We start from the raw sequence: 27,123 nt of genomic DNA, 5'->3' as shown, positions 1-27,123 counted from the left end.
GCTCATTTCGCACATCCACAACTGTCACACAGCAAACCAGGTTCTAGGCCACGCCCCTTTTTGACACCCTCACCGCCACCACCTCACGACTTGTCTGAATGTCACAGCCGAGGATGCTGTATAGCGCACGTCACATTCCATCCTCATTAACGAGTTGCTGAGATACGATTCAGTCGGTCTGACAAATTCCATCTCAGCGTCACCGAGGACGACAGGACCCCCCCCCCCCGGGCAGGCCGTGGTATTTCCGCGTGTCGAGCAGGTTTGACCCGCCCTTTACCTCCACCACCTCCCCCACCCAAAGCCCCTTTCCGGTTCTTTGTCTTGCAGCGTGCGTGGAGAGCGAAGGCAGGCCGTGGTGGTGCTGAGGCAATGCAAAATAGAGCAGGAATATATTTTGTGTGTAAGAAAGAAGGTTAAGGAGTGCCGACGGTGCTTGATCTTTGACCCTGGGCTGGCATTTGCCTCTATAGAATTATGCATTCTTTTCAACATCGTCTCACTTTTTTCTTTACATCCACTCTAATTTACTTGGTTTTCATTATTCCAACTGAACTGGGTCATTACTGGGAAAAACACAAGCTTTTTACGCCTATTTCCTTCTTCACGTGAAGAAAGCCCTCTTATAGCAGCAGACTAGAGCTCAAGCGACATCTGCTGTTCACATGTGAAAATTCAACACCCGGAAAATGGTGGATTAAAATGCACCAGTTTAACGGTAAACATGAATTCATTTTTATTAAATACATTATGAATTGTACAATGCAGAATTTGTGTTCTTATGTATTTGTCTACATTGTAATTATAAGCAGAAGTGTGATACACTGGGGTGATGTTAGTAATCGTATCATGTGATATTGGCTTTGTCTCAATTCGCGCACTTCCATACTTACACATGAGTGCATAAGCGCGTTCAAACTACAGCAGCGTACCTGAACGTTGCTCTCAACAAGCTCAAATGACGGGTGTCACGAATTGAGCCCAACACAACGGCTCTCGGTCTTCTTCTTCGGTTTTATGGCGGTTGGCATCCATCACTTTGGTGCATTACCGCCCCCTGGCAGTACTGTTTTGGCTGCATTCACAGACTCACTAGTGCCATATGGAAACCTATGCTTCCTTCCTCATATTAAATGTAACACCTAGATTATCCACACTAAGTACACCTTCTCTCATATTCAATTAAACAACCCAACTAAACAACTCCTTAAATTGTCAAAGAAACCACCCTCAGTCATCGCCATCTTGGCCACGTAGCGGAAAGGGCGGGACTAACTCGAGTTCAAAAGCGGTTAAATCTTACGACAGTTATTTCCGTAAGAGACACAGCCACTGACTAAATAGTGAAAAACAAACACAATCCTGCGTCTGCTCAGCCACGAGCTTACAGCCCTGCCTTTGGCAACAAATACATAATAGAAAAGCATCGTAGGATCAGCTGAACCCAAAACCGGAAACAGGAAGTGAGTGCGGAAGCGGGAAAAGCAAAACCTCTGCAGCATCCGTTTTTCGTCACCGCCGTCTAACCATTCAAGTCTTTTGCCACAAGATGGCAGTAGTTAACCTCATTCCTCATTCAGAACGGCCACTTTGTACTTGTGGAGGTTTTTCTCAAGTTTATTTGCTTGAAGTCGTGCTTGCGGTGCCCGTGTTCTACTTGAAAATAGACTCTGCTGATCCCGAAAGCCGATCTCTCAGACTCGGATGATGCTGATGGAGGAGGAGGCTCTGTGAAGCTGAGAGGGGGAGAAACAGTCAAGGTCACACACAAGACAAACACAAAAGTAAAGTATGTATCTCTTTTTTATGAAAAAGGCCAGGGCTGTGTTTCAATATATAATGAGATTTTAAGTAAAGCTACAATATGCAAAAGCAAGAAGGGGGAGTGTCGTATTACGTCCACAACAGTAGCCCATGTTATTATTATTATTATTATTAGCATATATCATTATGTTGTTATTATTGTGCCTGTTGTGAGACAATTTAAACCTGCAATTTAAAGCCTGTTAAAGTCTGGTGCTTGTCTCGCTGAAGAATTACTGACACCTAGTGAGCAATATAGAACACTACATTCACAATTTGAATGTCTTCTTAACTCCTTGTATTTGTATTTTACTTCATTTAGCAATTTTGATCCTTGAAAATGCTTAATTTAGGCCAAATAAAAATTAAAGTTGCTTAAATCATTTTTCCCCACAAATGGGTCGTATTTAACCAGGAAATGACATGGTTTATGAATTAATAAATGTTTGAGAAACCGTGAAGCAAAATTCTAACTGCGCTGTGGTGAGGGATGACTGTACAGTGCATTCAGAACATAACCAGATCCATTTTTATGTGACAGTACTTCCACCAACACCTTCAAAATGAAAACAAAAACTACTTTGCAAAAAACAAATTTAAGAATATGACCGTCACATCGACACAAGCATTCACACCCTGTGCTGCAACTCAGCTCCATCCATTTCTCTGGCTCATCTTAGGCAGTGGTTCTCAAAAAGTTTGGCTGGGACCCACCATTCACCCCTTCATTTTTCGTAATATTATGAGAAACAAACACAGCAACAAATAAAGTTGCAATTTTTGGAAAATTAGGTTGGGGAAAAACCTATAATATCATGGAAATAAAGTCATAATTACAGGAAGAACAAGAATAGAAAAAAGTTGTATTTTAAATAAACTTGTTTTATCATGAGGAAAAATAATGTGATTTTAGTAGCATAGAGTTAAAATATTAAAGAAAAATATGTTCCTTTTTAAAGCTGTAATATTATGAGAAACAAACTGAACAAAATAAAGTTGTAATTTTTGGAGTTATAATCGTCATAATATTATGGGAATAAAGTAAAAATACTATGGGAATAAAGTCAAAATATAATTAGTCAAAAATTTACAAAGTTGAAAATGTAAAAAAAACAAAAAAAATTGCCAAATTGGAAAAAACAGCTGTAATTGTACAAGAATAAAGTCAAATATTAAGAGAAAAAAGTCATATTCTAACAAGAAAAAAAGTCAAAATGTTACAAGAAATTGAGATATTATGGGAATGAACTCATCATATTACGAGACAGAAATTTACACAAAGAAAGTTGAAATAGTTGGAAAACAAAAACCGAAATGGAAAAAACAGCTGTAAATTTATGAGTATATAGTCAAGCTATAAGGAGAAAAAAGAAAAGTCGTATTCTAATGAGAAAAAAAGTTGCAATTTTACAAGAATAAACTCATAATATTATAAGGAAAAATAATGTCATTTTAGCAGCATAGAGTTCAAATATTAAAGAAAAATTTGTAACATTATGAGAAACAAAACAAAATAAAGTCGTAATTTTTGAAAAATTAGGTTGGGTAAAAAGTTATAATATTATGGGAATAAAGTAAAAATATGGGAATAAAGTCATAACATTGCAAAAAGAAAATTTACAAAGCTTATTTAAGAAGAAAGTTGAAAAAATGGGGAAGGAAAGAGCAAAGAGCGAATAACACACTTTTTCACTTTTTCACCTGTATCCCAGGTGAAAAAGACCAGATGGCTGGCAAGTTGGAAGTTAAACCTAAATTATATCTAAATCACACTGTACACATGAAGGACATACTGTATAAAATGCAGTAATTATACCTACCAGTAATACCATCTTAAAATATTGTCCCAGGCTGATCTGGAAGGATGAACTCCTCTTCTCCTCCCAGATCTTCTTGTAACAGCGCACCGATTCCATGACCCCTCTAGCATTCATTAGCATTCAGATGGCAACAGCTGAGCAGTCGCGACCAAAAGAGTGGGCTTGCAGGCACACACTGCTTTTTTGTGCTGCGTATGGCACATGCTCTTCCAGGAAAACACATGACTCGCTGTAAAGTAGTTCTCAAGCGAGTCTCGTTTTTCCAGACCAAATTTACGTTTTTAATGAATTTATGAGAGCGGTTTCATAACAACATAATTTGGGCAAAAATGTTTGTGGAAAACTGAATCATATGAAAACAGAGGCTTTTGATAACCGATATTTGACTGTACATGATTTACCTGTACCAGAATTTCTTCATCTTTCATTACGTCAGTTATTGTTTAGTCTATAGCCTGCATTTGATTTAATGATATACAGTATTCATTTAATTTTAGGAGTAAATAATCTCTGCTTGTTCCTACTCCTTTTCGGACAATAGTGCAAGTGCAATCACGTGATGTTCCTTCATTTGTTCAGTATGTCCAAAACAAAGAAGCCATTCTGCATTGAGGAGAAAATGGGAGTAAAAAAAAACATAACTGCACTGTATGGAATGCATTCTGTGCTTCTAGGCGACTTGTTTTATATTTAGCGCAAGATGACTGCACTTTGGTTGCTAGGAGATGCTCGATGCAACTGCAATGGCTGTTCTGAATTTCAATATCCCCAGCTGTCAATCATGCACGTGGTTGTTCTGCAAGAAGGAAAACAGGAAGAGGGAGAAGAAGGGAAGCAGGTTGAACAGTAAAAGTAATCACCCTGCCACTGCGGACGGCGCCATTGTGGTAGATTGGCGAGCTCGGGGCTGAGGTGTTGTAGTAGGAGGAAGCAGCTTGGACCAGCGGCCTCTTGGCTTTCTCCCTGGTCCCATTTGAGTCATTGTCCTTGATGATGTCGTACTGGCGGCAGAACAGGGCGATGACGGCTATAGCGGAAGACAGCAGTGTGTGAGCACATAGGTGTGTGTGTGATGTATACGGCACAGAGACGCTGACCTGCCCAAAGCAGTAACACGGTGGTGATGATGAGCAGCTCTCCAGTTTGCAAGTGAGGCGTCATACCCAAACCCTCCATGGCTGGTTCATCTGAGGACACACACGACAGAATTTGTGTCCTTCTTGTTGTTATATCTCTGCCATGTTGGTCTCTGCATTATTTACGGTGGTCCAGCACTCCAGCCGGATAGTGGTCGCTTCTTTCCAGTGTCCTGAAGTGGAGGGCATGGCTCGGTTGACTGTCACCATGCAGCCCGACAGACTGCACCTGAACACAACACGTTATATTATTTTTAACCTACAGCCCATGTGGTCAGGCTAGAAGTCTTACACAATATTACGAGTTGGGGGGAAGGAAACATATTGAAAAGCGGAAAACACCAGCTCCGGTGGACTACGAACCAGGACAGGATTCGTTGCTGTAGAAACCAAGCCAAAATGGAATATCAAAGAAACCCCCCACCCATCCAAGCATGTCAAGGGCTATATCTGTTGGCTAAACTGTGGAACTCGTAAATTCTGAAGCACTTCCATGATGTGCCAAGATGTTCTGCCGTCTCCAGGAGGCCACTCAAGATTGTACATTTTTACTTCATTGTGAAATAAAAAATCGAAGATGGTGAATCTGAAATTGACAACTGTTTGATGAGTCTTCACTGGACATCAACAAACACTCTGAGCACGGCAACGCTGGGCCTTCCAGGATCACAGTCATGTTTGTCCCTTGGCTAAACTAACATCTCAATGGCAAACCAAAGGAATGGGAAATCGTATGTTAAGACTGAGATTGACTTTCTCTCTGTTATCACATCCATCCATCCATTTTCCATACAGATTGTCCTCATTGTGTGAGCCTGTGTCTGTCCCAGCTGAACACGCTGGACTGGTCAAATTGACACATACACTCCTCAACCAAATTTTAAGACCAGTTTAAAAATTGCAAGAATTTACATTTTACACTGTTTGATCTTAAGGAGGTTCTGTTCATCAGCTGATCAAAAGTTTGTGCTGTTCTTGTTAATCACCTCAAAAATTTGTGTGGGCATTCTTGATGCCAGTATTTTCAGGAGGCTAGTGGGAAATGTTGCTCCAGGTGGTGAAGATGGCTTCACGGAGAGCATCCACTGTCTGGAACTGATGTCAGATTTTGTAAACTTCCCTGACCATCCATCCCCAAATGTTCTTTCAAATGTTCCCCTGATTTACATCAGGGGAACATGCAGGATGGTCCAAAAGAGTGAGCTTATTCCTCTGGAAGAAGTCCTTTGTTAGGCGGGCATTGTGAACTGCAGTGTTGTCCTGTTAAAAAAGCCAGTCATTACCACACAGACGAGGGCCTTCAGTCATGAGCAATGCCCCCTGCAACATCTCCACACAGCCAGCTGCCGTTTGACGCCTCTGCACAACCTGAAGCTACATTGTCCCATTGAAGGAAAAAGCAGCCCAGATCATGATGGCGTCCCCTCCACTGTGCCGTGTGGATCTCAGGTGGCCTCTCCTTGTCATGCCAGTAACGTTGGAAGCCATCAGGACCATCAAAGGTTACATTTTTTTCTCATCAGAGAATAAAACTGTCTCCCACTTTTCATTGTCCCATGTTTGCTGCTCTCCTGCAAATTCCAAAAGAGCAGTTTTGGGGCGTTGAAGGAGACGAGGCCTGGGTGTTGGACTGCACTCGACACCAGTAACATCCTTCCTTTGGGCCCAGGATGGTCTTGTGTCTTGACTGGCAGCCAATCGGATCCTCCAACTCAGGGCCAGTGACATATTTTTTTGTCTACCACTTGACTTTTTTGTTCCATAACCCGCAGGGTCTTTGAAGAAGTTTCAAATGATTGTCTTACTGCATCTAACCTCAGCAGCAATGGCGCACTGCGAGAGGCCTTGCTTATGCAGCTCAACAATCTGACCGCGTTCAAAGAGAGAAAGCTTTTTTGCCTTTGCCATCAAGAGATCATCAGGTATTTCTGTGAATACCTGACAGAAAATGAAATTGAATCCATCCATCAATCCATTTTTGCACAGATTTTGGCTTTTAAAGACAATGGGCCTCATTCACAAACATCTTCTTAAAAGTCTTCTTAAGAAGTGTACTTAAGAAGGCGTGGGTTGGAAACTGCGCCACATTCACGACACGTTCTTAAGTAGGGATAATCGTTCGCACCGGTGTTCTTAGGTTGATGAATGCTAACTGCGATGCTCGTGCATGTGAGGCCTAATTTGCATAGGTCACCGCCTATTATTTCCTATATAAGGTCAAAAATGTGCCGCGCGCAACAGGCAGCTGGAGGCGGAGATGGCAACGCGCAAGGGCAAGACTGAGAAGCAGCTGGACAACAAACGAAAGAAAAACTTCAATTCTACTGAAATAGAGGTGCTTTTACAAGGAGTGACCGAACACAAGACCACCTTATTTTCAAGTGTATCCAGCGGTCATTAGGCCATCCAAAAAGAGTCGGCATGGAGCACCATTGCAGGAAACATAAATGCCGTTTCCACGGAGAAACGCACCACCGCAGAGGTTAAAAAGAAGTGGTTTGACTTAAAATAGACTCAAAAAAAAAAGATTAGACTTCACCGTAGGGATCTGGAGGAAACGGGAGGTGGGCCATCAATCAGAAACCAAACCATTTCGGAAACTCTAGAAAATATTTACACAATCACGATGGAAAAATAAAGTCAAAATACATAGTTTGTGTGTGACTATTTATTTTTTCTGTGGTTACATTTGATTAGACGCTGCCTAATTAATACAGCAGCCCCGTGCTCTGGCTCAAGACGTGGCTGGGGGCGCATGTCGTTATCTGGGGGTGCTACGTGCGCAATAGACACACCACGTTTCATTGCGATGTTATTCTGATGATCCTGCACACCTGCAAGAACAGAGAGGGAAGCCTGAAGCCTGAAGCGGGACATCAAATATTCGTCGCTTTCAGCAAATAAATCTACATGGTCCCTATACATTCTCTCTCTGCTGCGCAGAGAGAGAATGCCGTTTTTTTGATGAATTAGGATTTGAATATATATTTATCCATGGAGTATATTTTAGTTGTTTTGATGATAAATCATTGTTGGGATATTTTATTTGCACTACATTTTTTGGGATCAAGTTGCAAAATCCATCATGAGGGCGACTGCGCATTGAAAGTGCAAGCTTTGCTTGTGCGTAAGAGTCCTCCTGAGCGTTCGTAGAATTTGTTCTTAGATCTAAGAACTGTGAGTTAAGAACACGTTTCGTGAATGCCAAAAATCTTCGTAAGAAGGCTTTAAGAACACATTTGTGCGTAGGAACGTTTCTGATTTTGTGTCCCTCCCATTTCTTCTTTTTGCATTTTGAAGCTCTACTTAGAACCTCCTTAAGATCCAACAGTGCAAAATGTAAATCTTTTTATCAGGAGTGTATAAACAAACAACCATTTCCTCTTACATTCAAATCCCTGGTCAATTTAGAGTCTCTAATTAGCCAAGCAAGCATATTTTTGGGAGGCGAGGAGGAAGAAACCTCAGAAAACCCAAGCACGCACAGGGAAAACAAAAATGCTTACAAAAAAACCCATGCTCTCCCGACCGTGAGCCGACGTGCTAACCACTAGGCCACCGTGCAGCCCTGAACGTTTTATTAAAAGCAAAGAACAAGCAAACTGTCCTTGTGCTCTGCCATCTATTCGTCCTCGATATTAATAATGGATTCCTGTGGGAGGTTTTACTTTATCCTCACAGAGGTAAAAGGTCAGGCCACCGGGGGGCTGGTGAGATTTCAGCGATTTCAAAGTCGCCCCATTGAAGGACAATGTCAGCCTATGAAGCACTTGAGGGTCATCCAAAGTTTCTGAAAGTCACAACACCTGCACGCTGTAGTGTGTGTCCTCATCCAGGTCCCACAGCACACACCAGCGGCTTGACGTGTTCACCTCGCGAATGGAGCGCTGCATCAGGCCATCCTGCCTCTGTGGACGAGACAAACATCTATTAAACCCAGCACAAAGTCCTCGGAGGAGTTTATCACAATAAGCGTTTTGGAAGCAACAGGAAAAACAATTCAGAGCGTCTAAAGCTGACCTTCAAATCCCTTATCTGCATACTGATGTCACGACTGCAGCAGGAACACACACACTTGCTTAGACACACAGGCTTGTTACAGGTTGCTCAAATGAGTTCAATTTGAACACACACACGCACACACACACACACACACACACACACACACACAGGCTGGTTGGTCTGCAGATAAACATGAAGAATTCTCAGAATGCATAAACTGCCCTTCAACATGCACCTCATGAATACAGAAATAATCAGCATGGCGGGATTTATGAACAAAGATTACAAGGAGGTTTGCATCCCAGATAGGAAGTGTGGCTTCCTCTGTGTTTGTGTGGGAAAGAGAGTGTTGCGTAACGACAATCTCGCTGGGATTTGGCATGCAAAAGTGAGTCTTTGTCTGCAGATTTCCTGTCCTCCGTCTTCTTTGCGCTCAGGATGTTGCAGTGTGTGAAAGCATCTCCCTCGGCAATACAATTGATTGTTCGCGGCTTGAAAATGCCAACTCGCTTTTTGGGATAAGACTGAGGACACAGAGCTTTTTCAGGACGGCAGCAGATAAAACCTTGTCACTATTTCTGAGTCTTTGAGATGATGCCAGCAGATGTTCCACATCTCTGAGCTAGTCTGTGTGAAAAATTAAGAGTGAAACCAGAGGTGACTTTAAAAAAAAAAGCTACAACAATTGCCAGTGCCCTGTGAGACAGACGGCCGGCAAAATCCTTTCCACTAATGGAGATGACGCCCACTCAGAGTGCAGCCGCTTTCTGTTGCCAATGTGTGGGCGCATGAAAACTTGCCTCTATCCAAGCAAACAGACAACATCCTTTTGTAGACACAATATAGGCAACATAATAAATTTGTCTACTTTCCCTCAACTCACCTTTAAACAGAGAAGGCTTTGATGGGTCCCTATCCTACATTTGCGGACTATATGTTTAAAATGTTGTACTCTTGGTCATGTACCATGAGGTCGGTGTGTTTTTAACTTATCTCTGCTTTCATTTTTATGCCACTCACAAATTAGGTACAAGAACTTCACAAGATTTCCATGAGATCTTTTGAATTTCTGACATCACAATTCTAGGAAGTCCATGTATGACAGCTTGCTGAGTTGTCTCTTTTTCTAGATTAAAAAGAGTTGTGTATCTAAACCAGAGTAAGGCAGCAAATTTTTTGTTTTCAGTGGAGCTAAAGACCTGCTTCACGGTCACTGATCCTTTCCTCTTGCCGCTTCATGGCTGTTTCGTGTTTCATGAACAAAGCACAGTTTCACGTCAGATTCTCCAATATTCATCCAATTGCATCCAATACCCAATTGGGGGGGCATGTCTCTATGCTCAACCCCTGACCAATCGCAACAGAGTAGGCGTAGTCGAGGAGCAGGCTGCAGAATCCGAGTCTTTCAGCTGACAGGAGACGAATGCAGATTTACTCTGTGCAAAAATTGAGAATTTGTGTATTTTATGACAATAAACTTGCCATATTGCCCAAGTGGGATATCATTTTAAAAGCCCCGGAAATGAGCAGGATGACCCAGCCCCCTAAAATAACATTTTCACACACGCACACACACATGGGAACACAACTTACCTGCTGTGAGATTGCATATCCAATGACGGTGTCTCCTTGAGGAACATTCCAGGTCACCATGGCTGAGTGGACTCTCAACTGGGTCACCGACACGTTCACCGGGGCAGCTGGCACAGCTGTTTCCATGGTACCACACATGCACACACAAAGAAGACTACTGTAATGAAAACGTTCTAATGTGGAAAAACAGAAGTGACCTTAAGGGGATAGTTTAGATTTTTTGACATGAAGGTGGGGGTGTAGTCCATCAGTGTAGTCCATCAACAGTGACTTACCCCACGCTTGGTCCCGTGAAACCTGGTTCTGGTCGGATTTCGGTGATGAGAAATGTAGTTCCGGTTAGTTATTGGGGTTACTCAAGTAAAGAGTTTGGCTTCTCAGAGAAATGTGAGTTCGAAAGAGTAATACATTTAGGAAATACATTTCCTCAAAAAAATCATACCTCTCAAATCGCTGGGATTTACTTTCTCTGACGTCATATTAATGTGTGCTCTCAGCTGTCCATTGCTGTGTGTGTGATGACGACGCATCAGTGAATGAAGATGCGAGGGTTGCAGCCATTTTCATCACATACAGTACCCGACAATGAAACAGTCGATAGCACGCATTAATACGACGTCAGAGAAAGTAAAGCCGAGCAATAACCAAATAACAAATAACAATAACAAACACCATACTATTTCATACTCTAAACAACTATGTTTCTCATCACCGAAATCCAACCAGTAGTGGGCTCACGAAACCAAGGGTGGGGTAAGTAACTGCTGATGGACTACACTGCTGATGGGGATGCCATACAACATCATGTCAAAAAATTCAAACTATCCCTTTAAAGCATAGAGGGCTGAGAGAATGCAGATGGCGGCCACGAGAAGTTCAGCGAAAGAGGTAGATTGTTTCAAGTGGCTGGTGCCAAGTGGTTTTAGTGACTGAGGTGACCACAGTGGAACCCGTTTGCGATGACACCCCTAGTACTGGCTGACTGATGTCGACATCATCGAAACTAGCCATTGCTTGCACATTTACCATCTGTGCAGACTTCTATTTTGATTCTTCTGTTTTCAGGTGGGTAATGGGGTGGAGAGGGAAAGAGTGCCATTTCTTGATTCTTGATTTGGTGCATAAAACTGTTCAGTCTAGTGGAGCAAACCTGGAGACTGGCAGATAAATTCTCCCTGATGCTAAGAGGAAGAAGGGGATGCTGAGTGCTCAGCGGGTGAGGCGGGTGTTGTAAATTTCCAGAAGGCAGGCTGACGGGTGAGACACCAATGATCTTTCCAGCTGTGCTCACTATGCGCTGCGGAGCTTTACGATTATAGTCCATGCAGTTCAAGCACCACACTGTGATCCAGCTGGTCGGGATGCTTCACTCTGTGCCACAGTAGAAGGAGTGCAAGATGGGTGGGGGCGTTCTGGTCTTCTTCAGTTTGCGAGGGGCAGAGATGCTGCTAAGCCTTTATCACTGGTGTTGTGGTGTTTGTCAGCCAGGAGAGGTCCTCATGGATTTGTCTTCCCATGATTTGATGGGGGAGAGTAGTGCAGACTGGTAGGAGTACAGGCTGGGTGGCAGGACCTTTCTTTGCGTGTGACCGGTTGTTTAGTGGTGGGTCAGTGGTCCAGGGAGTCATATCCATGGAGGGAAAGCAAGCTCAGACCCTTTGTCAGATCATATGCTGGTACAGTGGGTTCTGAGGTTTATATAGCCTGAGTGTGTCAGCAGTTTCTGGAGATCAAGGTATTGATGCTGACTGACCTGGCTTTTGCTCAGACCTGAATCTGACCTTGGACACAGCTGACTGACACCCTGATCGTGAGTTATCTTGAGGAAAATCAGTCTTTGATTTTGAGTATGATTCTGAATCAGACCTCCGTTTTTGTGAATTATTCCCACGGTATTTTGTTCTCCACAAATTGCAATGTAATCGATAGTGAATGGAACATATCATTCATGGATGTACGATATAAGTGTTCCCTTATATTCTTTTGAGCAGCCTTTCCCTTGAAGGGAAGAAAAGGCATCCATTCCGATGATGAAGCCTCTAATTCAATCAATCAGTGATGTTTTACCGCAAGTCAGAGAACCCTGTAAAGCACATACTCTACTGCATTGCTGTGGCAACAGTGCACCAAGTGTGTGCATGTCTGGTAACACTCCAGTGTTCATTTGTCAGCCGAACAAAGGACTGCACGTAACATGACGTTAGGTTAGGGTTATAGACATTTACAAACATGCCTCAGGATATGTTTGTTTGCTAATTGCAGATAGGAAAGAAGCGGCTTAGTATTCAGGTAAGCTCATAGACAGCGATGCACATGCATTGATGATCAGCATCCATTAGGGGATTACAGTGGAGACCCGCATATCTGCAATTCAGCATTTGCATATTTGCGGATTTGTGGGAAAAATGCCCTTTTGTGCTTTTGATTCCCATAAGTATGCCGTTTATGTGGCAGAAAACCCATGTCATTTAACTTAAATTGGTGATCATCTATAAATGTGGTAATGAATACCGTAATGTCAGCATAGTGCGTAACTGCACTGATAGGCAGCACAGCAGTGGCATGCTTGAATTAAACAGCAAGTAGCCGGAGGCAAACCTCAGCTTGCTTGAGGAAGTGCTCTTTATCTGCAGTGAATCAGTTTGACATTTCAACCTTACTCACGCAGCACAAACCAACAGGAGGACCAGGACCACTTGCAAATGGGGACAAAAACGCAACTGAGACACTCATAAAACTGTGTATTAGGAAAGTCTTACACATACCAACAGGAGGTCATCAAACCAAATGCCTACCTCATTCACGGTGGGACCAAAAATAACATAAGTAACATGTGGTAACACAAATAATGTAACTCCACCACACCGACTCAATATTTCGATTACATTTAGACTCAACATGTATATATATATTTAAAATGTATAATTAACATTTATCTTTTAAATTTAAATTAGCATTTATAGTACATTTAGCATTTATATTCACCCCTTAATTTCTATCTCATATGTGAAGAAAATGAGCTAAATGTGAGAAAAGTAACAAATGTGCTAACACAAATAATGTAAATCCACCACACAGACTATGTGGGTATCGAAGTAAACACTTAAACACTATACATGCAAGCAATACTATTTAATGCAAATTTACAACCTGCGAGGCAACATTTATATTTTACATTTAGATTTAACATTTAGATTTAGATTTAACATCCAATGCCAATTTAAACTTAGCAATTACATTTAGCACTTAAATTTCAATTTAGTATTTAAATTTGGCATTTACATTTAGCATTTAGACTCACCATTTAATTTCTACTTCAAATGTGAAGAAAATTATGTAAATGTGAGAAACGTAACACATGTGGTAACACAAACAATGTAACTCTACCACACAGACTATGAACAAAAACCATACTATTTCATACTCATTTACAACCAGCGAGGAAAAATTTAGATTTAACATTTAGGTTTATATTTAAAATTAAAATTTAGATATTAGATCTATATTTACCATTTACATCATATTTAACATTTATATTTAGATTTAAAATTAACACTTAGAGTTAGCAGTTAGATTTTAATTTATAACTTACAGTACATTTAGCATTTAGATTCACTTCATTTCTATTGCATAAGTGAAGAAAATGAGCTAGATGTGAGAAAAGGAACACATGTAGTAACATAAATAATGTAACTCTACCACACAGATGATCGGCTATCGAAGTAAACACTTACACACCAATATTACAGTACATGAAAAACAGTGCTATTTTATACTAGGCAACATTAATATTCAACATTTAGATTGCATGTAGGTTTAACATTTAGATTTAGATTTTACATTTATATTTAACATATTGATTTAGATTTGAAATGTATACTTAGCATTTAGATTTAGCATTTCGATTTAAATGTAACATTTACGGTTAGCATTTAGATTCACCACTTAATTTCTATCTCATATGTGAGGAAAATGAGCTAAATATGAGAAAACTAACAATGTAAGTCTACCACAAAGACTATGCGAGTATCGAAGTAAACACTTACACACTAATATAAATGCAAAGCAACATTATTTTATACTAATTTACAACCCGCAAGGCAACATTTAGATTTGATATTTACCATTTACATGTAACATTTATATTTAATATTTACATGTAGATTTTACATTTATATTTAACATTTATATTTTATATTTAGATTTAACATTTAGATTATATTTAACATTTATATTTAGATTATTGAAGTTTATATTTTATATTTATATTTAACATTTACATGTAACATTTAGATTTAAACTTTAGTATTTAGACTCACAATTCAATTTTTACCTCAAATGTGAAGAAAAGTGAGCTAACTATTCAAAATATATCAGCTAGAAATGTGAGACTGAATTTTTACACTTGGCAGCCCACACATGTCAAGGTAGTTCTTTGCAAAATAAACAGCAGTTCCTTAACCCAATTAGTGTTGCATACAGTATTGCCTGGAGCGTCAATAGTAGACATTGTTATAGGCGTCTCGACCATTTGCTGATGGTTCCGGATGAACCCCCTGCAAAAAGTGTGGATCTACTGTATACATGGTGGCATCAAAATAAACATTTAAATAAAAACTGTTGCAAAGTGGCTTTTTCCATTTTCTTCTAAACCTGTCACACGACTGCAGTGCATTCTGGGATAGTTCCTGATGTGGTGGGCACATGGAAATTGGGCAGCGCACGAAGCCATTATCTCAGGAGAAAGTTTATCTCGCAAAACACTATCTGAACTTCCTCCACATTCCTCTGCTGCACACGGCCAATCCACTTCTGCAGTGACTTCAAACAAACTAGCGGATCGGAGATGGAGTCAGATAGTGAAATATAAATGAGCTACATCGCAGAAAGATGGCAAGTGAATCTTCAATATTTTGGTTTTGGAGGGCAACATGCATGACGGGCAAAGTAAGATGGATGAACAAGGAGGGAGATGGAGGATCAATGAAAGAGATGGAGAGATGGTGGCGAGAAAACCACTCATATTGATTGATAACATGCTGAAAAACTGCAGTTGTGCAGCACATTGAGGCACTGTGCAAATTATATATTTATGCTCATTTGTAATTTGCAAAAGCCGTTCTGACAAACCCCTCCTATGCAGGCAAATCCTTGTGACTAAAACGGAACTGAAACATTTTTGGCTCATCGCGCAGCCTTTTCTGCCTCCTGCAGCTGTTTTCTCTCCAGACGCAACAAAGCAAAAATGAGGCCAGGGGACTTGTTGACTTGCCCGGTCCCCGTGTTGGAGTATTTGGTGATGTCAGACGCTAAATCACGAGGAACAAACAGTTTGCCGATTGACTCGGGCAACCTCATCTGGCTAATGGCTCACTGTGAAGGATGGCCGTGTGACAAGCTGAGCATGCTGATGTAGATACAATATATCAGGCGATGAGATTCTATTTTTATGAACCTACTGACGGCTGACAGGATGCCGGGAGTCGTTTCAAATGTTTTTGCGTCACAGTAAACGTAATACACTGACAAGCTACTTCATTAGGTACACCTGACATTCTCCTCTCAGTACAGACATAAGCGGTTGTTGACATAACTCCAGTCAAAACCAAAACTAGCCGTGCACATTTACTTGTGACTTATTTCGATGCTTGTATTTACATATGGTATTTTATATTCTCATCAAAAAGAGCTGATGCTGTAATTTTGCTGTATGTCTTGACTACAATGACAATAAAGGTTTTGTACATGCGAAAATCTTTCTTCCGGTGGCTCACAATTTTGCATGTTTTTTCAAAAATATATTAATTAATAAATAATACTGTTTTGTGGTTGAATATGGTGCATTATTAGTAAGAACATGCATTTTTAAGCAAATTATCTGTCTAAATGAAGCATTTTCAAGCATAAAAATGGCTAAATGAAGTAAAATATAAATATAAGCTATGCAGAACACACATTCAAAGACATTGTGAAGATATGTAGTATTCTAGACTGGTCACTAGGTGTCAGTAATGTTGCTGTAATGTTGGGTCAGATACACAAGCATCAGACTTGATTGCCAGAACAACAGGCTTTTATTGCACGTTTGAATGACCTCACAATTGGCACAATAATCCCTAACATGGGCTACTGTTGTGGCTGTAATCCCTGCCAAGATAAAACTCAACCCCGAACCCCGACATCACTTTCTGTCTGCCCCCCAACCCAGCTCCACTAGCATCAGAGCATGGCAACACACACAAGCACAAGTCTTATTTATGTCTTCTTATCTTATTATGTCTACTATATTGGGTAATACAAGTGTCAAGATGACTATAGGGGTGTTATTTCATGTCTGGAGGGCTCTAATAATGTTAAAAACCGTATTTAGAAGGATTTAAACAGGTTTTATATATTCTAACTATGAAAATATTCCATTTATAAATAACGAATCCTACTTGGTGAAAATTCACTTATCACGGGCCGCGTCTGGAACCAATTAACAAAAATACACCAGGGCAAGTTTTATGTCAATAATAATACTAATACATTTTATTTAGAAGCGGTTTTGTAGAAATTCAAAGGCACTTTACAATTAAACAATCAAATTAATACATTCAAAAATACAATGAAGCGATAAAATACAGACAATATCAATCATTGTTTTAAAAACAAAAATGCATGTCCGTTTTGGAAATAAGGGTGAAAAGTAATATAAAAAGACATTTATGTCACATCGGGGTCAAAGTAGGGTGCACGCGATCACGTCGCTCGTGCTCATGGCTTCCACTAGATAGAAAAAGCAAAAACCACTGAATACAAGAAAGAACTCATCACAAAATCCAAAGTTGGTTCTAAAAATACAATTTAACAACAAAACTAAAAACAACGGCAAAAAAGGAAAAATCTGCAGTAATTTTACAAGAATAAAGTCAAGATGTTAAGAGAAAAAAAGTTGTAATCTAACAAGAAAAAGTAATAATTTTACTAGTTGTATTAATATGAGGGAAAATAAATAGATAAAAAAAATAAATTAATAGTCATAATATGAGAAACAAACAAAACAATTAAGAAAGTTGTAATTTTTGGAAAATTAGGTTGGGGAAAAAGTTCTAATATTATCAGAATAAAGTCAAAGTATTATGGGAATAAAGTCACAATTACAAGAAGAAAGTTTAAAGAAGAAAGTTGAAATAGTTGGAAAAAGTAAAAAAAACAACAACAGCAGAAATGGAAAAAACTGCTTTTTACGAGAATGAAGTCAAAATATTAAGAGGGAAAAAAATCACATCCTAGCTAGAAAAAAATTGCAATTTTGCGAGATTAAACCTGTAATATTATGAGGAAAAATGTCATTTTAGTAGCAGAGAGTTGAAATAATGAAGACTTTTTTTTTTTTTTTTTTTTTAAGGTTGTGATATTTTGAGAAAGAAAAAAAGAAAACAAAGTAAAGTTGTCATTTTTTGAAAATTAGGCTGGGGTAAAACTTATAATATTGTGGGAATAAAGTCATAATAAGAAGAAAATTTTGATTATTCACGAAAAAAAAGTTGTAATATTAGGAAACTAAAAAAAACAACAGCAAAAATGGGGGGAAAAAAAGAGCCAAAAGTGAAGTTAATAGAAATAATATGTTTTTTCACCTATATGACAAAGCTGAGATGCAGTTTTTTCTTGAAATATACACAGTATAACTTCTAGCATATCTACATGTGTTGCTTTATAAAATATCAAAGTGGCCCTTGCATCCTTTAATTTTTCACTCTGTGGCCCTCGCTGGAAAAACGTTTGGACACCCATGCCTTTGGCAAACCAGTCAACCATGTATGTCGATACTGACTAAGCACCTTTAGCCATTTTTAAGGGATAAGATGAACATGGTGGACCAGGACTTGAGGAGTGGTCTACATACTAGATGGGTTGCCGACATAAGCGGTACAGACTTAAGTGGGTTGCACTTTTGAACAGTTCTACACAAGTGCGAATTTCTCTCCAAATAAATATATCATGATGGTTTATCATTTAGATAAAATGAATGTTTTGGCCAGTTGGGGAGGAAATTTAACTGAGTGGCTGATCTGCTTGTTTATGTTGAACAGGGTGAAGTCCAGAAGTCTAAAAGCACTTCATTTGGGAAATCAATACTCAGATTAGCCTCCTGTTGGTACGCAGCCAGCGGAGCACGGTGATGAACTTGTCCGTCACGGATGCTTTGCTCTGACGAGTGTCAAGGAAGCCGAAGGCTGACTGGATGATTTAAGCACCTGTGGATTTGCACTGCAGATAATTAAAAAGAGCCAGGGAGCATGTGAGCAAGACAGATTGCTTTGGAATCCTCCCTGCGAGACAATCGATTACCGTTTTGACAGCTTTACAGCAACGCCTTTTCTAGTTGAAATATGGAAGAATAAACCACCCACTTACCCCAAATCTGCTGCTGTCCTGTACTGGAAGCAGCCTCCACGTGGAAACGCCATACAATATTTGCAGGAGGGGAAAAAATGAAATAATTTTTGGACCAAAATCTGCAAATTTCCTAAGCCGTGAATGCTGAATCACTATGCTGTCTATGAGAGTTTTTGCCTGTTCATTCAGAAGAGCGGGAGGCGTTGGTGAATTCAAGCGTGCCTGTTCGGACTTCCGTAAACTTCCATAGACTCACACAGGTAAAGCGTACTGTGTTGCTAAGATCAGGAAATGGAATTCCAAGGGTGCCCGGGGGTCAGTCACAACCCCTGATGGGTTAAGTAGATATGCATGGTTGTAGATGACCACAATGTAGCCCACCAGGAATGCCTTCCAACTCTTTGTGATAATGTACATGTACATGTACATGTAAATTCAACTACTACACAAATTACATTCTAAACCAGGCGTGTCAAAAGTGCAGCCTGGGGGCCATTCTGATAATATAACTTCACAAGAAAGCTAAAAAAAAAAACAAAAGCAGCGAACATGGAGAAATCAGCAGTAATTTACAAGAACAAAGTGAAAATGTTAAGAGAAGGAAGTTGTACTCTCATTTAGAGTTATTTCACATTGTTCCCTGCGTGCAAAACATAGCATTGTGTTGTGTAATAAAGCGGCCTTTTATTGCGCCTGAGCAGCATCTTGATATGCCACACCATCCACAGAGGTGGATGGATTATCTCCGCAAAAGAGAAGTGCTCACTTCACACATTTCGACAGATTTGTCACCAACGAGGGTATCCAAAGTGCCATTTGTGGCCCGTGGCAGTTTTTTTTATTGGCCTAAAAATAAAAACACAACAAGGAAACTTAAAAAAAACAAAAAAAAAATGCAGCAAAAAATCTGCAGTAATTTTTCAATAACAAAGTCAAAATATTAAGAGAAAAAAGTTGCAATCTAACAAGAAAAAGTGACAAACAAACAAAATACAATAAAGTTGTAATTTTTGAAAAATTAAGTTGGGGAAAAAGTTATAATATAGTAGTATAGTCAAAATATTACAGGAATAATGTCATAACTATGAGATGGAAAATTACAACAAGAAATTCTAACCAGAAAAAAATGTTGCAACTGTAAGAGAATAAACAATATAATAATGTCATCTTCATCTTAGTAGCGTAGAGTTGAAATATTACAATATTTTAAGTCATAATATTATGAGAAACAAACAAAACAACAAATAAAGCTGTCGTTTGGGGGAAATTAGGTTGGGGAAAAAGTTATTATATTGTGGGCATAAAGTCATAACTACGAGAAGAACAATTATAAGACGAAAGTTGAAATTGTTGGAAAATCTTTTAAAAAACAGCAGAAATGGAAAAAAACAGCTGTAATTTGACAGGAAAAGTCCAAATATTAAGAGAAAAAAGTCACAATTTCAAGAAAATAAACTTGTATTATTATGAGGAAAAATAATGTCAACTTACAGTTGAATATTAAAGAACATTTTTTTCTAAAAGTCATAATATTATGAGAAACAAATGAAACAAAATAAAGTCATTTTTGGGAAATTAGTTTGGGGAAAAAGTTATAATATTGTGGGAATAAAGTCAAAATATTATGGAAATAAAGTCATAATGTTACGGAAAGACAATTTCTGAGGATTGTGTAAGAAGAAAGAAGAAAATTTAAAACAACAGCAAAAATAGGTGGAAAAAAGAGCAAAGACTGAAGTTCACACTAATAATGGGCCTTTTCACCTACTGTTTATCACAAAGGTGAAATGCATTTTTTTTCTTTAAAGATATAAAACTTCTTAGTTGCTTTACAAAATGTCAAAGTGGCCCTTGCATTCTTTCATTTTTCACTACATGGCCCTGAAACATGGCATGTGAAAAATGTTTGGACACCCCTGCTCTAAACAGAACCAGTGACAAAGGGCAGCCTTGGCAGGGTTCACTGTCCACTGTGGACAAGATTAGGGCCATAATACTCCTGCAGCACTACCCAGAGATACAGCCAGTACGATTACATGCACACATTAGTGTTGTAGTGAGTGTCACACTTCTCTGTGAAGTCCTAGTTACCATGCACTGACTGAAATTTGTGTGACTCTGAAACACTAGAGAACGATTTTGGTCCCTTTAGTGAGTTTCACAACAAGGAATAGGGATGATACATGCTACTAGCTAACTGTTACTGGTAGAAGCAAATGGATTTCTTCATCTTACGTGCGGTTGCTAATGTTCACCAGTGCGTGGCGGGATGCTTTGTTTGGCCACTCGGTTCTGATACGCAAACAAACGGACGTGTTTGTTACATGCAGTGTTTGGCGGTATGATAACTGAGACTGTACACAAAAACTGGGGTAACATTTTCATCGAAAATCGAATCAGGCCGTACCAAAACGAATGTACAGAAACAAAGTGCAGTAGTGATGGCTGCTCTTATACAGTGGATTAAACAGATTGTGATGGCTTGCTTTGACTGGGTGTTTCAAAACAAACTTTCCACAACTCAGTGAATTATTTTCAATAATGGATTACATTGTCTAAATTGTTGTATATGTGCATTCCATTGCTTCACTTACTAAAGTTTGATTAAGTTGACTGGTGTACCTCACTCACTGAAATACAGTGGTGTGAAAAAGTGTTTGCCCCCTTCCTGATTTCTTATTTTTTGCATATTTATCACACTTAAATGTTTCAGATCATCAAACAAATTTAAATATTAGTCAATGACAACACAACTGAACACAAAATGCAGTTTTTAAATGAAACTTTTTATTATTAAGGGAGGAAAATAACCTACATGGCCCTGAATTCTGCTGTCTACCAAAAAATCCTGAAGGAATATGTTCGGCCATCTCTTTGTGACGTCAAACCGAAACCGACTTGGGTTCTGCAGCAGGACAATGATCCAAAACACACCAGCAAGTCCACCTCTGAATGGCTGAAGAAAAACAAAATGAAGACTTTGGAGTGGCCTAGTCAAAGTCCTGACCTGAATCCTATTGAGATGCTGTGGCATGACCTTAAAAAGGCGCTTCATGCTGGAAAACCCTCCAATGTGGCTGAATTACAACAATTCTGCAAAGATGAGTGGGCCAAAATTCGTCCACAGCGCTGTAAGACACTCATTGCAAGTTATCACAAACGCTTGATTGCAGTTGTTGCTGCTATGAGTGGCCCAACCAGTTATTAGATTTAGGGGGCAATCACTTTTTCACACAGGGCCATGTAGGTTTGGATTTTTTTTCTCCTTTTATAATAAAACGTTTCATTTAAAAACTGCATTTTGTGTTCTGTTGTGTTGTCATTGACTAATATTTACATTTGCTTGATGATCTGAAACATTTAAGTGTGACAAACATCTTAAGGATTTTAAGAAGGTTCTTAGTAGAGCTTCAAAATGCAAAAAAAAAAGAAATTGAAGCAAGACCAAAAAAAATGAGTAAGCAATTTTGTAAACAAGCATTAAAGTGAAATAGGCTGTTCATCAGCTGATCAGAGGATTAAGACTTTTTTAGCTAACCCCCCCCCCCCGAACCACCCCTAAAATTTAAAAAATAATTAAAAAAAGGACTCAGTAATGAGTAGCTGTGCTATTCTTGTTAATCAGCTGAAAAATGGGTTTGGGCATGCTTGATGCCAGTGTTTCCAGGAGGCTAGTGGGAATGTTGCTCCAAGTGGTGAAGATGGCTTCACGGAGAGCATCCATTGTCTGGAACCGATGTCCATTTTTGTGAACTTCCCTTGCCATCCATCCCCAAATGTTCTCAGATGGATTTAGATGAGGGGAACACGCAGGATGGTCCAAAAGAGTGATTTTATTCCTCTGGAAGAAGTCTTTTGTCAGCCAGTCATTACCACACAGAGGAGGGCCAGCCCAGATCATGATGGACCCCCTCCACTGTGCCGTGTGAAAAACATCTCAGGTGGGATCTGAGATGGAAGCCATCAGGACCGTCAAGGTTTCCTTTTTTTTTCATTCAGAGAATAAAACTTTCTTCCACCTTTCAATGTCCCATGTTTGGTGCTCTCCTTCAAATTCCAAACGGGCAATTTTTTGGTGCTGAAAGAGACGAGGCCTTTGAAGAAGTTTTTTTCTTCTTAAAACCCTCCTCTCATCAATTCCGTTTGATGCTTATTGGACTGCAGTCAAGATCAGTAACAACCTTCATTTGGAGCGAGGGTGGTCCAAATGAGGGACAGTCAATGGGATCCTCCAGCTCAGGGTCGGTGACATTTTTGTCCTTTTTGTTCCATATCCGTCAGGATCTTTGGAGACGTCTTAAATGACTTTCTTACTGCATCCAACCTATAAAAGGCCTTCCTTATGCAGCTCAACAATCCAAGAGAATGAGAGAATGCTTTTTTGCCTTTGCACTCAAGACATCATGACAGTGTGAATACCTGACAGAAACCGACATTGAATCCACATTTTTCCCAAGATTTTGCCTTTTAAAGGCTGTGCTCTTAAACTTTTAATCAGCTGATGAACAGCCTATTTCACTTTAATGCTTGTTTGTATTAAATTGCTTACTCACTCATGTTTTTTGTCTCACTCCCATTTCTTCTTTTTGCATTTTGAATCTCAACTTAGAACCTCTTTAGGATCCAATAGTGCAAAATGTAAATTCTTGCAATTTTTTAACTGGTCTTAAGATTTTGATTGGCAGTGTATTTGTCTATTATATATTTGTCGCAACTTTATTTGGGATAACAAAGAGCAGAGCAATACAGACGTATTATTTTCAGTCAATTTTTAATCCATACATGAATACAAAAATTAAGTTTTGGTGTTAAAATATGGCTGTTTCAGGCAACATGTCACGCAGTAAAACTGTTTTCTTTTAGAACCTAGGTTCCCAAAGTGGGATATGCACAAAAAAACCCAAAAAAACATTTAAACTGTGGTGTCTGAACGCCTCACACTCAGAGTTAGGCAGTGCCTCATCATGTGAACAGCAGGAATTGGGTACATGGCTTCAGGTCAAATCTTTGAAAGAGGTACGTGACTGTAAAACATTTGGGAACCACAGTTCTAGAACATTCTGCCATTTATTAAACACATCGTTTTTTAAATTGTATTCATATACCTTAAAAATACAGCAATCCCATCACACTTACGGTAATTGGTTCCAAACCCGACTGTGATAAGTGAATTTCCACCAAGTAAGATTCCTTATTTATAAATGGAATATTTCCTCATAAACATTATTAGAGCCCTCTCGACACTAAATAACACCCCTATAGTCACTTTTACACTCCTATTACCCAATATAGTAGACATAATCAGAGTAAATAAGCCCTTTAAGACATAAATAAGACTTGTGCTCGTGTGTGTTGCTATGAATGTGTCCCCTAGGGCAGTGGTCCCCAACACCCGGGCCTCTTTACCGGGCCGTGGGTCATTTGGTACCGGGCCGCACAGAAAGAAAAAATCATTTCCAGTATTTCATTTTTTTTAATGTTTTATTTTGAAAAGTGGCCGGATTCTCGTGTGTTACGTCCTTCTCACTTGACGCATGTCCATTGTGCGTGTGCTAACTTTATCTCATGCCGCACAGATAGACTACTACTGTATTTTACCATTTTTCTTTCACCTCATATTTGGTGTCAAATGCTGATACTATGTGGGAATGCATAAAGGTAAGTTTTGATGACTTATTGAGTGCTAATGTACACATTTGTCTCAAGTTAATTCATGCTAGCGCACTGCCTTTACCACACACGTCAAACAGCCATGTAATAATCTCTCTGGAAAAACTTGGCTGGAACTTGAACTGGTGGATGGTGGGTCGGCATTCACAATACATCATAAATAAGATATAATTAGATCGCTATAATGTACGAACCCCCACGGTCTGTGAGAGATTTGTGGGAACACAAGCCGGTCCGTGGGTCAAAAAAGTTTGGCGACCACTGCCACTGCCCTAGAGATTTGTGTATTTGTAGTCCCACAAATCTCCCGCGGACCTGGGGGGAGTTCTTGCATTATAGTGATCTAATTTATCTTATTTATTATGTGTTGTGTAAAAGTAAGACACGAACAACATCAAGTTAAAAGCACAAAATGAATGCAGACTCACCATCCACCAGTACAAGCCTGGAGTTTGTTTTCCAGAGAGATTATTACATCGTTGTTTGATGTGTGTGGTAAAAGGCAGTCTGCTAGCATGAATTCACTTGAGACAAATGTGTACATTAGCACTCAATAAGTCATCAAAACTTGTCTTTATGCATTCCCACATAGTATCAGCATTTGAGACCAAATATGAGGTGAAAGAAAAACGGTAAAAATACAGTATAGTAGTCTATCTGTGCGGTTAGCACACGCACGATGGTGTATTCAGGGACCATTGAACAAAGTGGGACAGGTCGCCACTTGCAATAAAAAAACATAAATGCCAAAACTACGGGATTTGTAACTGTATATTATTTTTTAAATAAAATAATGGCCCTTATTTCCGAAATTGATATGCATTTACATAAAATTTGATGTAGTTATTTACAAGTGTATTTTTTTTATTTATCATTGCACCTGAAAGCTCCCCATGATCCGGTTCGGCCCCACCCATGGACCGGTACTGGGCCACGGCCCAGTGGTTGGGGACCCCTGCCCTAGGTGAGCAGAATGAGTGGCGGACAGGAAGTGACATCAGGGGTTCAGAGTTGAGATTCAGCTTGCCGTGGGTTACGTCCGCAGCAGTAGCCCATGTTTTTATTAGGGATTATTGTGCCTGTTGTGAGACAATTCAAACCTGCAATAAAAGCCTGTTGTTGTGGCGATCAACGCTGGTGCTTGTGTGTCTCCCCGAACATTACACCAAACACAGTCGGAAAATAGTCACATTACCTAGTGACCAGTGTCGAATACTACATCTCATAAATATACTCTATTTGTATTTTAGTTCATTTAGTTCATTTACGCAAAAAATACGTAACATTATCTTAAGTATGTATCTGTTTTGACTAATAATATCATTTATAATATATTCAAACCTTGAACTTTAACATTTTTGAAAAACCATGATAGAGTAAAGCCGCAAAATTTTAACAGCAAAGTGGCGAGGGACGACTGTATTGACTTAATTTCAGTTTCTGTAGCTTTAATTTGTCTTCTTTTTGTGCCTCCAGTTTGCTTTTCTTCTTGTGAATTTAATGTCAATCTGTGTTCAAAAATTAAGCTGTCGACATGCGTTTTAAAGGGCTGCTTTAAATCGACTTCAAGCAAAAACATTTTTTATTGCATGTAAACGTACTGACGGAGAAACTGAGGGTAACAGGATATGCTAGATAGACAAGGATACATTATTTATCGTAGGTAATGAATCATTTTCGGACCAATTAAGTGAAATTGGATCATTTTCGCGATTGGCACAATGGTTGGGACGCACTACTTTATATAGAAAATAAAGACAGTAAAACACCTGTAGAGTCTTCCACTGTCGCTGTTGTGCTATTGTATTTGTGTCATATTTTTCTTCATTCATTCACATATGCAGTGCAAGCAGGTGCATTTTGTGTCATTTTTTGCACGTTATTTTACACACAGAACCCCCCCGCAGACACATAATGCCACGGACAAGGCAAGAGACTTACTTCCGCCAACCATCCAGCAGCCCAGCAGGAGCAGCAGCAGCCGGGGGTCCAGGTGAGAAGACGCGGGCATAACCTTCTGTCAATGCGCGCACACGTCCGGATCCTCGGCGCGCTCCTTTCTCCTCCAGCTTCCACCTCCCGTCTGCCCGGATGCTTCTCCACAAGGTCACCACAGATCTCTCAGCATCTCCTCAGTAAGAAGCGCGTCATCCAGCTGCATGGAGACGCTAACAGGTGGATGGGCTTTGCGCCAAGCGCAGCGCTTGCGTTATTTAGTGGTGGATTGCTGCAAAAAAAGGACAAACAGCCACAACAAAAAAATGGAGACGCGCACAATCCGCAGCTGCACGGCTTCTGGTGGAGATCGGAAAGAACATGTTGGGAGCCAATCAGTGGCTACACACACACACACACTAAAACACACACGCACGCGCACACACACGCACACACACACACTGAAAGAGGATGGAGGATGAATGGAAGAGAGGGTGCGTGGGCTGCACGTGGGCACTAACTTACACCAATGATGGCTATTTAGAGCATCATCCATGGGCGTTGTTAGACCTATTTAATGGGGGCTGTATCCACCCTAAACATTCCACCTTTATAACCACAATAATTGAAGAAATGAGTTAAGGCATGCACATAACACTGTTTAAGCAGCAAGTATATGAGCCAAAATACATAATAATTGGCCCTACACGTTGTTATTATTCATTTAAAATCGTCTTTCTGTACGCCAGCCCTGATATTAAGTTAAGAAGGAGGCATTA

The 27,123-nt window shown here is 39.7% G+C and overlaps 1 protein-coding gene across 2 annotated transcripts; it reads right to left on the bottom strand.

The window, feature by feature from the left end:
- Positions 1–297: 297 nt before the first annotated feature.
- Positions 298–26,805, bottom strand: LOC129189617 (fibronectin type III domain-containing protein 4-like). 2 transcript variants are annotated; one of them, XM_054791495.1, is made up of 8 exons: positions 26,351–26,805; positions 10,355–10,470; positions 8,780–8,813; positions 8,566–8,667; positions 4,886–4,988; positions 4,721–4,810; positions 4,484–4,650; positions 298–1,736 (listed from the first exon to the last, which is right to left on the bottom strand). In XM_054791495.1, exons 2-8 carry the CDS (start codon positions 10,399–10,401, stop codon positions 1,695–1,697), a joined length of 585 nt encoding a protein of 194 aa, XP_054647470.1. In that variant the 5' UTR covers positions 10,402–10,470; positions 26,351–26,805; the 3' UTR covers positions 298–1,694. The 2 variants fall into 2 exon arrangements, with proteins under 2 accessions (XP_054647470.1, XP_054647461.1); XM_054791486.1 differs by lacking the exon at positions 8,780–8,813 and having other exon boundaries at positions 26,351–26,802.
- Between the last annotated feature and the right edge of the window lie 318 nt (positions 26,806–27,123).

Source organism: Dunckerocampus dactyliophorus, chromosome 1 (assembly GCF_027744805.1).
Source record: "Dunckerocampus dactyliophorus isolate RoL2022-P2 chromosome 1, RoL_Ddac_1.1, whole genome shotgun sequence".
Classification (NCBI taxonomy): Eukaryota; Metazoa; Chordata; class Actinopteri; order Syngnathiformes; family Syngnathidae; genus Dunckerocampus; species Dunckerocampus dactyliophorus.
This window is presented reverse-complemented; position numbering and strand designations above follow the sequence as displayed.